The sequence below is a fragment of the Dendrobium catenatum genome, unplaced genomic scaffold (genome assembly GCF_001605985.2).
Source record: "Dendrobium catenatum unplaced genomic scaffold, ASM160598v2 fragScaff_scaffold_334, whole genome shotgun sequence".
In the NCBI taxonomy this organism is placed as follows: domain Eukaryota; kingdom Viridiplantae; phylum Streptophyta; class Magnoliopsida; order Asparagales; family Orchidaceae; genus Dendrobium; species Dendrobium catenatum.
The window spans coordinates 2,996,785-3,010,696 of record NW_021318796.1 but is presented as its reverse complement, the minus strand read 5'-3'; the positions used below and the strand labels follow the sequence as shown (position 1 = coordinate 3,010,696).

Genomic DNA, 13,912 nt, shown 5'->3' with positions numbered 1-13,912 from the left:
ACAATGCTGGCTGCCTTTGTTATCCGTCACTTGATGTTTGTTGTTTGTTGACATCAACATCTATCATCATCATTATCTAACATTCAACAACGGCGAACATAAAATTTGCCAAATTATTTCTCTCTCCTTAGATGGAGAAAATGATTGACCTAACTTTCCATGATTATACAAACATTGATGTTTGAGGTTGCTTGTTGGTCAACTAAGCTTCGTTTGAGACGGCTTTCTTACTACTTCTTACAGTAGCTTTTTAGTACAAAAATTTAAATTTTAGTACTAAAAATTTTCTTTAAGTTGCAATAAAAAAGTCATCTCAAACAAAACCCAAATGCCCATCATTCTAAGCAATCCACCTTAACAAGATATCTAATTACCTATATCTTTCCCTCCCTAACATCTCATGCATGTCATAACTTAGCATCTAATGCACATCTTTTGCCATCCACTACCACTTAATATTGTCATAAATCCTCCTCTTTTTATAAATATGATAATATCTAATGCTCTATATCATCATAGATGCTAATGTCTTCTCAAATTCACTATAGATAAAAATCATTTAATAAATTAAGTTTTTTTTAATGACTTTCTTTCTGCTTCTTAAAATACTTTTTTAGTAGAAAAGTTATTTTTTTATTAAAAAATTACTTTAAAAAGCTGTAAAAACCTCGGCCTAAATAGAGAAGTAAATGGTTCATTATCTGCTATTTACATAGAAAATGATCATATCACAACTTCACTGAATTTACACAACGCCACTTACAAATCTCCCATTCCCATCCATTCTACTCGCCAGCATAGCCTCCGGCGACTGCGCCTCCATCGAATCCGACTGCGCGGGAAGCACAATCGAACGGCAAACAGGACAGCTCGTATGCGACCGGAACCATAGATCGATACACGCCACATGGAACGTGTGCCCGCACTGTAGCAGCTCCCGCACCATCTCGCCGTCGGCGATTGCCGACAAGCACACGGCGCACTCCACATCAGCCGCCTCCTCCTTCTCTTCTTTTCTGAACTCATACGCCGGAATCCACGTCTGCACCTCTCTCGTCGGCGGAGGTGGTGGTTGGCCGGAGAAGACTCGCGAGAACCACGCGCAGTAGCCGGCGGCGAAGGCGTTGACGAGGAGGACAATGAAGACGATTAAAGCCATGCCGCCGATGACGAAGTAGTAGTATTGATGTTTTGAGGAGGAGTTGAAAAATTGAGGGGGAGAAAGAGAAGGCGCCATTTTTATTTCTTTCTTTATTGGATTGGAGTTTTGATGGCGGCGTTCATTTTGGAGGCTTATTTGAGGTTTTATTTGAATTGCTGGTGGCCGGCCGGGAAGGCCAATCAGCTGCTCTGGTTTTAATAATTATGTAGATTCGGTCCATGACTCTGTTCAGCTGAATTAATTTGAATTAATAGAAAAATAAATTTATAAACAAAAATAGGTAGAGTTTTTATTTATTTATTAATAGTCTTCTAATTTTATGATCCCATGTATTTTCAATGGAGTTATAGAGGAGAAATTATTCTGTGTAGATACCGGACAGTCTAGAGACCAATCAGAATGTGCAACATCAGCCAATACCCAATTGTACTCAGCATTGATACCGAGCAAAAAAAATGATGTGGGACGTTCTGATTGGCCTACGAATGACGTCCGGAGTCCACCAAGAATAATTTATCGTCATAGAGGAGTGCATAAACACTTCTATGCAAACTTCATTATTTAGAACATATAAAGAGAAGCTAAAAATAATCTAATTAATAAGATATCTAGGAAGGCCAAAAGGAAGCTAAGGGGGAGAAAGAGAAGGCGCCATTTTTATTTCTTATAGAGAGAAGCTAAAAATAATCTAATTAATAAGATATCTAGGAAGGCCAAAAGGAAGCTAAGAATGATTAGCCTAATGGATAGATAATGGTTGATCTATTGTCATCACTTTCAAAAGAAGACTCTTTCAGCTTTATGGAGGATGTCAACAGTGATACATTACTCTTATCGAAGGATGAGAAGAGACTTAGTCACATAAATCAATCAGGATATCATATATAATTATATATATAACATCTTAATTAGTTATTCATATATATGTTATCCACACCTAATAGAATGAATCTCCTCTTTAATTACATTATTTATTAACATCAATTAATTCTTTTTATGACAAAATTATGATTTAGTCCTCGGGAATGATGATAAAAATATGAAATGTAAGTGTTGAAAATTATCCACCAATGCTTAGGGTGGTTGGTGGGCGAGCACGGTTGGGAACCCCCATCACGGGTTTGAATCCCCCTACTACAACCTCGCCTCTTCAGTGGGGCAAAGAAAGTGTGAGCACGATGCCAGTGGGTGCCCTCATTAGACTCCGTAGATGGATTAGTTACGCCGCCAAATGCTCCCTTTGGAGTGGCAGCGGGTAGATACACCATTCCCAAAAAAAAAATGTTGAAAATTGCAAACAAATTAAGTATTATTATTAGATTTTATGCTAATTAGTATGGATTTTATAATTGGTATAAATTGGATATTTTATTTTATTTTTTATGATAAACTAAAATAATAAAATAAAAAACACTTAAGTTTAAGTGATTGGTTTTAATTTTACTTACATCCAAGTATGAGTATAAAGAAGGCTCTCTCTAAAGAACAGTGACTTTGATCAGGGGCCTAATCTTAATTTTCAGGGGGGACAAATTTATAACCTACTATTGGTGTTGCCTCGAATTTGACTCGATCATTCCCTACAAGAAAATGGGTCAATAGCGACAAAAGAAAAATGTTACTAAAGATGATTAATAATTCACTTTCTACAAAATGTAAGTTTAAGTTGCTTTGAATTTGGCTCAACCCCTTTTTGTTCATATCATTGATCGTCGTACGCTTCGCAGATATGCCGCGGGGTCCAAGGGGGCAACGCCCCCTAATGTGGTTCGACCTGTCTGATCAAGCCATGGGTCAATGGGAAGCACCCTTGCAGGGGTTTCCGGAGGCAGTGCCGTCAGAACAAATTTTTGTTGTAAGGATTTTTTTGGAATTCAAATTAATAAATAAAATGATGAATTCTCTTTACTAATTCTCTTTGTAATTGGCTCATTTTCCCCTAACAATTATTTCTACATAATGTGTTTAATTATGTTGGAGGCAATTGCCTAAAAATTATTATATTTTAAAACTTTTAGGGGGCAATTGCCTAAAAATTCATGTAATAAAGATAAAAAAAAGATGGAGATGGACAAATTACCTAAAAAATCATATAATGAAGATTTTTTTACTTTTTTAAGAGGGGCAAATTGCCCCCCTGAGCTTAAACGGGATCCGCCCATGGCTTTATGTATTTGTGTTTCAATGAATTTAGATAAATTTTCGACTAAATTATTTATACGATTTGATATAAAATTTTAGATCGAAGAATATTATTTTAAAATTTGAATAATTCTAACAATAAAAAGATATTATAAGATGTAAAATAGCATAATACAGCGATATCAATAATTTCATATTTTCAATCAATAAATTTTTTACTATTTTTGGATAAATATTTCATTTCTTCAAAAAAACATTTCTTTATGAAATACATTACAAAAAGATCGAGTTGATAATATTTCTTTTGTATAATTATCATAGGAAAAAAAAGTGCATTTCATGAGAGCTGAAAATGTAGGGAGAAGGCATACAATTACAAAGCATCTACATACTGTTTTAATAGCAAAAAAAAATCATTAGTGGGCCTAAATTTTCTTGTTAAATTGGTTAAATATATTGCAAATTAGGGTAATTACCTTTTGAGAGGCAAATAATAATCACGCAACAATATATATATATATATATATATATAAATGTATTTTTATGAGCTAATTATTATATTTATAAATGGTTGATTTGAGCAATATATGCGTAATTAAAAAATATATATGATATGATTTGTTGTCTCTCACATACCTTATTGATTCAGATAATATACTTTAAATGATAAAAAAAATTATGAGAGGCTTTGAATTCAAATAACATTTTAATATTAACTTTATTTCAATGGTTTTTTTTTTTGGACGATTTGATTACTTAGTATTTTAAAGAATATCTTACGGACGGGCGGACGTACTGGATAAACGAAAAATTATAAGGTAAGGTGACCTGATGTAGCTCTACGTCTGGTAGTCAATAATTTGTCGTCACGTGCTCTTACTCTTTACCGCGCGACCCGACGACCCATCTCGCTCCGGAATCCGGGATTACTATGTTCGCGTAATGCTCGGTATTTGCTCGGTATTGCTAGGTATTTCTTGGCAATAATGAGAAATACAGCTCTGTGAAGACCAATACCGAGTAATACCTAAAAGAACTCGGTATTGGTCTTCACATAATGATATTTTTCATTTTTGTCGAGCAAAATCGACCAATACCTAGCAATTAATACCGAGCAATACGCAAACTCCCGGGTTCGTTCCGGGTCGGGTTGTTGGGCCGCGCGGTAAATAGTGAGAACAAGTGGCGCCTGTTTACTGCTCATCGAATGTAGAACTATGTCAGGTTACCGGACCAAATAAAATTTATGGATAAACAGATACCTTTAATGGGCCTAATAGTGGGCCGGAATTAGCATTCAGTTTGGTTATATATTTTGCAGTATTGCATGGGCCCAAATTTGGTTTGTTTATGTAATGGAGATGAGGCTCATAAGAGGAAAATATAAAGAAACAAATTAATATTAGGCTATACAAAATAAAATTTTGATAAGAAAAGATTTTAAGGTTTAATTTTTATCAGTAATATAATATATAGATTATTATCAACATATATTCAAAAATTTTAAAATTTAAGCTGATCAATTCAATCAAAATATTATGATTTTTTTTTAAATTAGAATGATTAAAATTAAATATCTATGCATCTTACTATAATTCATGGTTGTTTCTGCCCAATAGTTGATACCATATTCACATTCCTAATAATTTTTAAATAATATTTTAATCTATTTTTAAATCATATATGAATCGGCAAATTAAAATTTTATGTGATTCATCCTATTGTTTATTTTATGTTCTTGTTACTTTGGACAAGTGTTCTTTGACTATTTGTAATTGAAGGCAATTTTTTTTTTTAATTTTTAATGGAAATGTTATGACTTAGTTCAACTAGAAAAATATTTTAAAAAAAATATTATGTGGACATTTTCAAATTTTCATTATTATTTGCAAGATTTAAATTTGAAGTTAAGCTTGATTATGATTGAGTATTTTGTACTATGTATAGGGTGGAAGAGTTTTGACTTTTAATGGCTTTGGTATCATAAAGCTTCATAACTTATATAGGATTTTTATAGAATGATTTTAATAAGCTATATTTGTAATCTATTTTGTTTTGATCAAATAGCATATGGCATTTTTTTAGTTTTAAAATTAATTCTTTACTTATTCATTTTAATTAAAAAGTGAGCCAAGACATAAACTCGATTCTATGCGATTCAAATTATGAAATGAGTAATAAAAATAATTAAGGGTCAGTTTTGTACGACTACAACGTTTTATAAATTGGTTGTAAAGTTGTTATAGGAAAAACAACTTAGGGTTTATTCCGAATAATTTTCTTGCTTTGATTTTTAGATAGCAACCACAATTTTGTTTGGCATTGCTTTCACGCATCTTTTTATAAATTTTTATGATGGAAAGCTGTTTTCTGAAACTAGAGTAGTTAAAGGTATGTTTGGTACAACTATATGAAAGCAAAGATAAAGAAGGAGGAAGAACGTCTCAAGACAGAGAACCGAGACAGGAATAGGAAAAGGGAAAAGTATTTCATTATTAGTAAAGTTGCGGTACAGTATGTCTTAAATAAGGAATACATGGTATTAACGTAATTAAGAGTGTTCTGTTCGCTTATAGTCTCCCTCAAATTAATCATTCTGATCTTGAATGGTTAATTTGCGACGAAGTTCTTGAAAGCGAGCAGGAGAGAAAGACTTAGTAAAGATGTCTGAAATGTTGTCGGTAGAGGCAATGTAGCTGAGTTGTATGGCGCCAGAGTTGAGATGTTGCCGAATAAAATGGTAGTCTATCTCGATGTGTTTGGTGCGGGCGTGGAAGACTGGATTTTTGGCTAGAGCCATAGCTGAGATATTGTCACAATGAATGGTAGTCGGTTGCTGTTGTGAAATGCCCACTTCGTCCAGTAGGCGGTGAATCCAGAGGACGTCGGATGTGGCGGCTGAGAGTGCTCGATACTCCGCTTCGGTGGAAGACTTGGCAACCGTTACTTGCTTCTTGACAGTCCAAGAGATGAGGGTGGATCCCAGAAAAGTGCAGTATCCCGAGATTGACTTGCGGTCAGTCATGTCCGATGCCCAGTCGGCGTCGGTGTAAGTGCGGAGGGAGAGGTCTCCGATGTGGATGGGAAGGCCGTAAGTGAGGGTACCTTTTATGTACCGGAGCAGTCGTTTGAGTGCTTGAAGATCAGAATTTGTTGGTTGATGCATGTGTTGGCAAATTTGGTTTGTGGCGAACGCGATGTCGGGGCGAGTTATAGAGAGGTATTGTAAAGATCCAGCTGTGCGACGATAGATGGTAGGATCAGGAAGAAGCTGGAGATCCGATGGCTGTTGCTTGGATTTAATTGTGCTCGGCGTGGGAGCAGACTTGCAATCCGTGAAATTGAAGTCCTTGAGGATTTTCTCTGCATAATGGTGCTGAGTAAGAAATAAGCCTTCAGGTGTCCGAATGGTTTGTATGCCAAGAAATAAGGCGATGTCTCCCAGTTGCTTTAGTGCGAAAGTGGTTCGAAGATCCGTGAGTAATGTTTGAATGGCTTGACTATCATTACCTGTTACGAGAATGTCGTCGACATAAATTAGAAAGAAGATTTGAATGTTTTGAATGGTAAGGATAAGAAGTGAAGGATCGGAACGACTAAACCTGAATCCTCTTGCGAGAAGGAATTGAGTAAGTTTTTCAAACCATTGGCGCGGAGCTTGTTTGAGTCCATAGAGCGATTTCTGTAGCTTGCAAACCGCGTTCGGTGAGGTTGGATCGGTGAATCCTGGTGGCTGCCGCATGTAGACGTCCTCATGTAGGTCGCCGTGGAGGAACGCATTGGAAATGTCTAGCTGCAGAATTTTCCATTTCCGGTGAACAGCTAAAGTGAGTAAGACTCTGATTGTTGTCATTTTAGCGACCGGGCTAAAAGTTTCTGTGTAGTTGATGCCCAATTGTTGATCGTATCCGAGAGCTACTAGGCGGGCTTTGTAGCGATCGAGGTTGCCGTCAGGAAGAATTTTGGTTTTGTAGGTCCATTTGCAGCCAAGTATAGGTTTGTCGTTCGGAGGCGGTACAAGAGTCCACGTTTGCTGTTTTTGTAGTGCTTGAAACTCTTCTAGCATGGCTTGCTGCCAATGAGGCTGCATCAAGGCTTGCTTAAAGGTTTTCGGCGTATCCTGCAGAGAAGTAGTGCTTGCAAGAGAAAATATTTGTTTCGGTTTAGAAATGCCAGATTTCAAACGTGTTTGCATGGGATGTGAGGGGCGATGGGTAGGCAGAGGGTTAGTATCAGTCGGAGTGAGCTCGGGACCAGGCGGAGTGTGTTGATCGGTTTGAGAGATGGTAGTAGAATTGGGTAGTTGGTTAGACACAGGAGGTAGAAGCGGTACGTGGTTGCTGGACTGAATAGGGATGGTTGATGTTGGTGTTAAAAGATAGGGTGAAATGGGAACCGGCGAGGTTGGGAAATCAGAATTGGATTTAGGTGGATCTGTCTTGTAAGGGAAAGTTTGTTCGTGGAAGACAACATGCCGCGAGATGTGGATCTTGTGCGTAGTTAAGTTATAACATTTGTAGCCTTTGTGGGATGTTGAATAGCCAAGAAACACACATTCTTGGGATCGCGGATCAAGTTTAGTGGAAGTGTAGGGACGCAGCCAAGGAAAGCAGAGACAGCCGAAAGTGCGAAGAAACTGTTATGGAGACTGCCATGAAAGGAAGTAAACTCGTTGCTAAGAAATTCGCCTCCACCATCCGACCGTAGTATTTTAGGAGTCGTTTTAAACTGAGTTTTAATAAGTTTGTAAAGAATTTTGAATTTTGAAAACGTTTCTTGTTTGTTATGCATTAAATAAATCCAAGAAAAACGTGTATAATCATCCGTAAAAAGAGCATAATAGCGAAAACCGTCGAGAGATGGAATAGGCGCGGGACCCCAGATATCCGTGTGAATCAATTCAAATGGTTGTGTAGTTATAGAAATAGTTCTATTGAATGAAATTTTGTGACTCTTGGCCACACTACAAGAAATACATGGTGAAATAGAGACAGCGTTCTTGATGTCCGGTATAGCATGCGAGAGAATGGAGAGGATTTGCCGGTGAGGATGTCCAAGCCGGTTGTGCCAAAGCTGAGTAGTCAGAGAGCTTGCGTGAAGAGCCACGTGTTTATTGTCTTGCTGTTGGGAGATCTTGTAGAGCCCGTTATGGAGACTGCCATGAAGCAGCGGACGACGATCCTGGATATCCTTTATCACAAAACCATTCGCATCAAATCTTATAGATATAGGATTGTCAGTAGTTAATTTTGAGACAGATAAAAGATTTTGAGCTAATTTTGGAACATGAAGAATTTTGCGTAAGTAAAGCTTACGAGGCGTGTCGGGAAGGGGTAAGAGGCCCTGACCGGAATTCTGAATGGGTATAGTTGATCCGTTGGCGATGGAGACACTATCGGGACCGGTGTAGGAGTGAGGGTATTGAACGTTGTGGATGTCCGGGGTAAGATGGGAGGTAGCGCCGGTGTCCAAGATCCACTCGGAGGAGTTGGTCGGATTAGTTTGAGCATTGAGGGCGTGGGTAGATCTTGTGTTCGTAGGAGCGTACTTGAAGTTGCACCTGTGCCAGCAGTTGATTGCTATGTGGCCAGGTTTGCCACAAATTTGGCAAGTAGGCCGAATGTTGTTCACAGTAGTTGGCTGGACCGAAGCAGGTATAGTGGAGTTTTGGGAGGATTGTGGATTCTTGTTCTTGAAGAAGCGTTTCTGAGATCGTCCTTTTTGAGAATTATAAGAATTTGTGTAGAGAGCCGTGCTGCCGGCATCAGACGTAGAATCTTTGGCATGTTCTTGCATGACGTTGATCTCCTCGCTGCACAGCATGGAGTAAAGATTGTCCAGATCGAGCTGAATTGGGTAGGTGCGTATTGCTGCCTTAAAGGGATTGTAGGAGGAGGGTAAGCCATTTAAAATGTGTATGATGATATCTTCCGGGTCGACTTTAGAACCAGAGGCGGCTATGCTGTCAACAATCGTTTTGATTTGCGAGAGATATTGCTGCATAGTGAGATTCTTCATCTGCACATGATGAAGTTCGTTCTTGAGTTGTATGACTCGAGAACGACACGTGGGTTGAAGACGTCGTTCAAGAACCTGCCAAACTTCTTGCGCGGTGGTGGAGGTGATGATGTAAGGTAGGATCGACGACGAAATTGTTGAGAATAAGGCGGAGAGCAGATTGTTGTCTTCAAGTTGCCAGCGGAGAGCTTCCGGGGAGGTAACGTCGGCGGGTGAGGGAGATGCTCCGGTAAGATGTCCCGCATATCCATTAGCAGTGAATTGCTGTAGGACTTGAATACGCCAAATGGCGTAGTTGTCGGCGGTGAGGGCGTGAGGTATGAGATTCTTGATATTGGATATTAGAAACTTGAGCTGAGGAGGTATTGTGAGATCTGCAGATTGTTGGCCGGAGAGTGACGGTGAGGGATTTGGGTGGGTGTTTGTCGATTCTTGATCAGCCATTTATGGCTCTGATACCATGAAAGCAAAGATAAAGAAGGAGGAAGAACGTCTCAAGACAGAGAACCGAGACAGGAATAGGAAAAGGGAAAAGTATTTCATTATTAGTAAAGTTGCGGTACAGTATGTCTTAAATAAGGAATACATGGTATTAACGTAATTAAGAGTGTTCTGTTCGCTTATACTATAGAGTATTATAAAGTTGATTGTGAAGTTGTGGAGAATTTACATGGATTTTATTGAATCCCATGCTTTCTTTGTACTGAAATTAGAATATATGAATTGAAATTATTAAAAAAATGGAGTTATGGTTTGTTCGGGACAACTTTTTTGTTAATTTGCTTCTCAAACATCAACTACAATTTTCATTTGGCTAATGCTTTCTTGTAATTTTTTAGAAATTTTTGTGATGAAAATTTACTTTTTACAACTACAATAGCTAAAAATTTGTTTGGGACAACTGCTGCAAGAAAGCAGTGGCCAAACGAAATTAAGCTTGTTGTTTGAAAAGCAAAGTATTGACTTACATAATACTTCATTTTTAATATATAGGAATGTTTTGAAATATCTTTATTCATCACGTAATAATAACCCTTTCATCAAAATTTGAATATTTTTTTATTCTTCCATATAAATATTTTTAAATTTTCAATTTTCTCATTGTTATACACATATGTTTACAAAGTCAAAAATGTAAATTATTTGATAATGCTTTGAAAATTTCTCTCTTTCAAAATCAACGATATGAATTCGTAGAATAAAGTTCGAGCTCGAGCTAGAACTTAATTAATTAATCAACTTCAAGTTTAAGGCTAAGATGACTAGAGTTCAGCTATATATACTCATTTACTCCTCTGTAGTAGAAATTATTACGTGCAGAGTCTGGACGAGAAGAGTCGTTCGTTTTGTGATTGTGAACATTAAAAAAGCAATTATTGTTCAACACTGCGCTTTTACTACACTTTTATTTTTCACAGTCACAAAACCGGACCGATTTTTCCACCCGGGCTCCACACGTAATAATCTCTCCCCTTGGAGATAGGTATAGAGTAGCTTGTGTATTTTTTTATTATCAATATGATATATGTTTTTAGTCTTCAAATATGACTTTTACATAAATATTTGTTTACATATATTTTATTTTATTTATCAATTTAGTGTTGCTCTCGAAGTGAATTTATTTATCACCTTCCTTTGCCTGATTATCAATTAGCTATCGACGTATCAAGATAAGGAACGATAGCTTCAGACAAAAATAAATATATAGTGGTTGGCCGGGTGATGTGGACTCGCCCCATGCACGCAGCAGCAGATCGCTACCCCGCCGTCGCCGTCACCGTTGCCGTTACCGTCAAGTGATGGCGGGCAGGGCTTCCTGGCGGTTTCTAAAGCTGCCCGACACGGACACACGAAACAACGGATCAGTATTCCGTCACCGCCGTCACAAGCGTTACGGTTATGTAATGGACAGCCGGCTTTCCTTTGACGGTTTTCAAAGCCCCGTCACCCTTTCCATCCCTCTCTCTCTCGATCTCGAAGTCGAAAATGGCGGAAGAGATCGTCGCATACAGTCGAGGAGAAAGCTAAGCCTCGTTGATAAGAGGGGAATTGTTTCTCTGAGATCATCGCTTCTGATTCCACTATCAGGGTTTTTTGTTTGGTCATCTTTGGCTGGATTTTTGTTCTGTCTGATAAGGACGTTCTCCAGATCAGGGCTCTGCCCTTTTCTTACCTCACAGAGACCCGTTCAGTCATATCTCTTTTGATTGTTTCAACCTGTAAGAGATTTTCATTATCTTCCCGCATCTTCATTGTCCTTAGCGAAGAATTTGTTGGATTGTGAGGAGTCTGAATTTAGCCTTTTTTTAAATTTTTGTGCTTTGACTATGTGGTTTATCGATTAGGGTTATGTGGTTTTTTTATGGAATGTTTATCATGCTCGGTGTGGCGGACGTATAAATCTGCATATTAGTAATACGGAGGAGGAGATCGGTATCGAAACAGAGGTGTAGGAGTGAGAGATTTCATATCGCGAAATCGACTTCTCCATGGGTGAATCCTTCCTCACTTCTCTGAGTATGGACAACTACTACCCTTCCACCTTCCTGTCTATGGAGCCGGCTAGCTCCGGTACCGCAGCTGTGGCTGCAGCCCATGAAGACTCCGAGCGGGAGCTCATGATTTATCATCGTCAGCAGATATCCCTCTCCCTTCCGGCACCTGACATCAACCTTCCCCTCTCTGCAGACAGCTCCACTCCGCCGCCATCCTGGAGTTCGGATTCATGTGAGATCCTTGACCTTAGCCCTCATATGAATGAGGTTGAGGCCACCGTCCTCCATCACCCTAAGGTGTGCAGCCGCAAGTGCACAAAGAAAGGCGATAGCTTTTGGGGAGCGTGGTTTTTCTTTAATTTCTACTTCAAGCCTTTGCTTTCTGAGAAATCCAAGGCGAAGATCACCCATGATGAAAGTGGGTTTTCCGGTTTTGATAAATCTGATCTGAAGGTCGATGTTTTTTTGGTTCAGCATGACATGGAGAATATGTACATGTGGGTCTTCAAGGAAAGACCTGACAACGCGTTAGGGAAGATGCAGCTTCGGAGCTATATGAATGGGCACTCTCGTCTTGGCGAATCCCAGTTCCCCTTCAGTGTCGAAAAGGGATTCGCTCGATCCCACCGGATGCAGCGCAAGCATTACAAGGGATTATCAAACCCTCAATGTATCCATGGGATTGAGGTTGTCAGATTGCCCAATTTGACTGGTGTACCAGAAGACGATCGGAAGAAGTGGATGGAACTTACTGGGAGGGATCTGAACTTTCCCATACCGCCTGAAGCTTGTGACTTCGGATCATGGAGAAATCTTCCTGTTGTTGATATCGAGCACGATAAACCTGCCCCTCTATTGAGGCAGGGCTCTTCAAGGAGATTACTAAATGTTTCAGGATTGAACCTATTGAATCATGATCATGATTCTGATGTGATGGACCTGTCTCTGCATTCCAATAAACGCAGGAAGGATTCTTCCTTTCCCCATGCCATGGAGGAGGATTGCTGCTTGCCTGCACATTCTTATTCAGATAGGCCTCAGGATATGGAAATTCATCCAATTGAGCCATCATGGATCCATGATTTTACTGGTGTGATGAGACATGCGTGTGGTCCTGTTACTGCAGCAAAAACAATATATGAGGATGATAAGGGTTATCTGATAATGGTCAGTTTGCCCCTTTCTGATCAGCACAGAGTGAAGGTTTGTTGGAGGAATGATCTTACTCATGGAATAGTGAAGATATCTTGCGTTAGCACATCTCGAATGCCTTTTATAAAGAGACATGATAGAACATTCAAGCTGACAGATCCTTCTCCAGAGCACTGCCCTCCTGGGGAATTTGTAAGAGAAATATCACTTGCAACTCGTATTCATGAAGATTCTAAGATAGAGGCTTATTATGATGAGACTGGAACTATTCTAGAGATAATGGTTCCTAAGTATGGCTCTGAACCAGAAGAACATGAAGTTCATGTGTCTCTGCGTCCTCCCCATCTCGGAACTAATGATCTTATGCTTACTTAAGAACATCAAATTCATGTCTGCTTATCTGGTTGCTGTGATCAAATACAGTTGAAATTCCAAGGACAAGGTTTTGGCTTTTTTTTTTCAATATTACTTCTCAGAAATCAGGTGCGGGGTCATATAAAACTTCTATTTTCCATTTTTCTTGGTCATTTTTCTTATAGGAAGAACTTTGTTCTGCCTTCTGTATCCAATTGATAATTTGATTTTTGTTCCCTCAAAACATTATAGAAATATATGAATTACAATTTGTACAAATATTGAATATTCTGCGTTGTGATGTCTTCAGCTTTTTAAGTCTGCTGAGAAGATTACTTAATAAACTTTTATCTTTTCCTTCCATGGGCAAACCTTGATGGAACCATTTCTATCCTGTAATACAACAGGTATTGAGCTGATCCATGGTGTATTCCATTAACTGATAATGTTTCATCGTGTACTGATCTGCATCCTTTTAGCAGTCTAGCCTAGTGCAATTCTAGTTTGTATTAATTGGTGCTTTAAGAATCTATGTATTAATTGGTGCTTTAAGAATTTAATGAAGAAGTCATTGGTTACTTCTGTCTGT

At 38.6% G+C, this 13,912-nt stretch overlaps 2 protein-coding genes across 2 annotated transcripts; one reads left to right on the top strand and one right to left on the bottom strand.

Moving 5' to 3' along the window:
• Window positions 1–743: 743 nt before the first annotated feature.
• Window positions 744–1,314, bottom strand: LOC110099915 (RING-H2 finger protein ATL80-like). The gene has a single exon (XM_020827232.2). It carries the CDS (start codon window positions 1,235–1,237, stop codon window positions 746–748), a length of 492 nt encoding a protein of 163 aa, XP_020682891.1. The 5' UTR covers window positions 1,238–1,314; the 3' UTR covers window positions 744–745.
• Window positions 1,315–11,780: 10,466 nt separating this feature from the next.
• On the top strand, window positions 11,781–13,644 carry LOC110099950. Its single transcript, XM_028693669.1, has one exon. The coding sequence runs from the start codon at window positions 11,812–11,814 to the stop codon at window positions 13,342–13,344; it is 1,533 nt and encodes a 510-aa protein (XP_028549502.1). The 5' UTR covers window positions 11,781–11,811; the 3' UTR covers window positions 13,345–13,644.
• The last annotated feature ends 268 nt before the right edge of the window (window positions 13,645–13,912 follow it).

What these genes read in the sequence shown, in the direction of transcription:
- LOC110099915 (XM_020827232.2), bottom strand. Translation starts at nt 1,237, where the DNA reads ATGGCGCCTTCTCTTTCTCCCCCTCAATTTTTCAACTCCTCCTCAAAA.
- LOC110099950 (XM_028693669.1), top strand. Translation starts at nt 11,812, where the DNA reads ATGGGTGAATCCTTCCTCACTTCTCTGAGTATGGACAACTACTACCCT.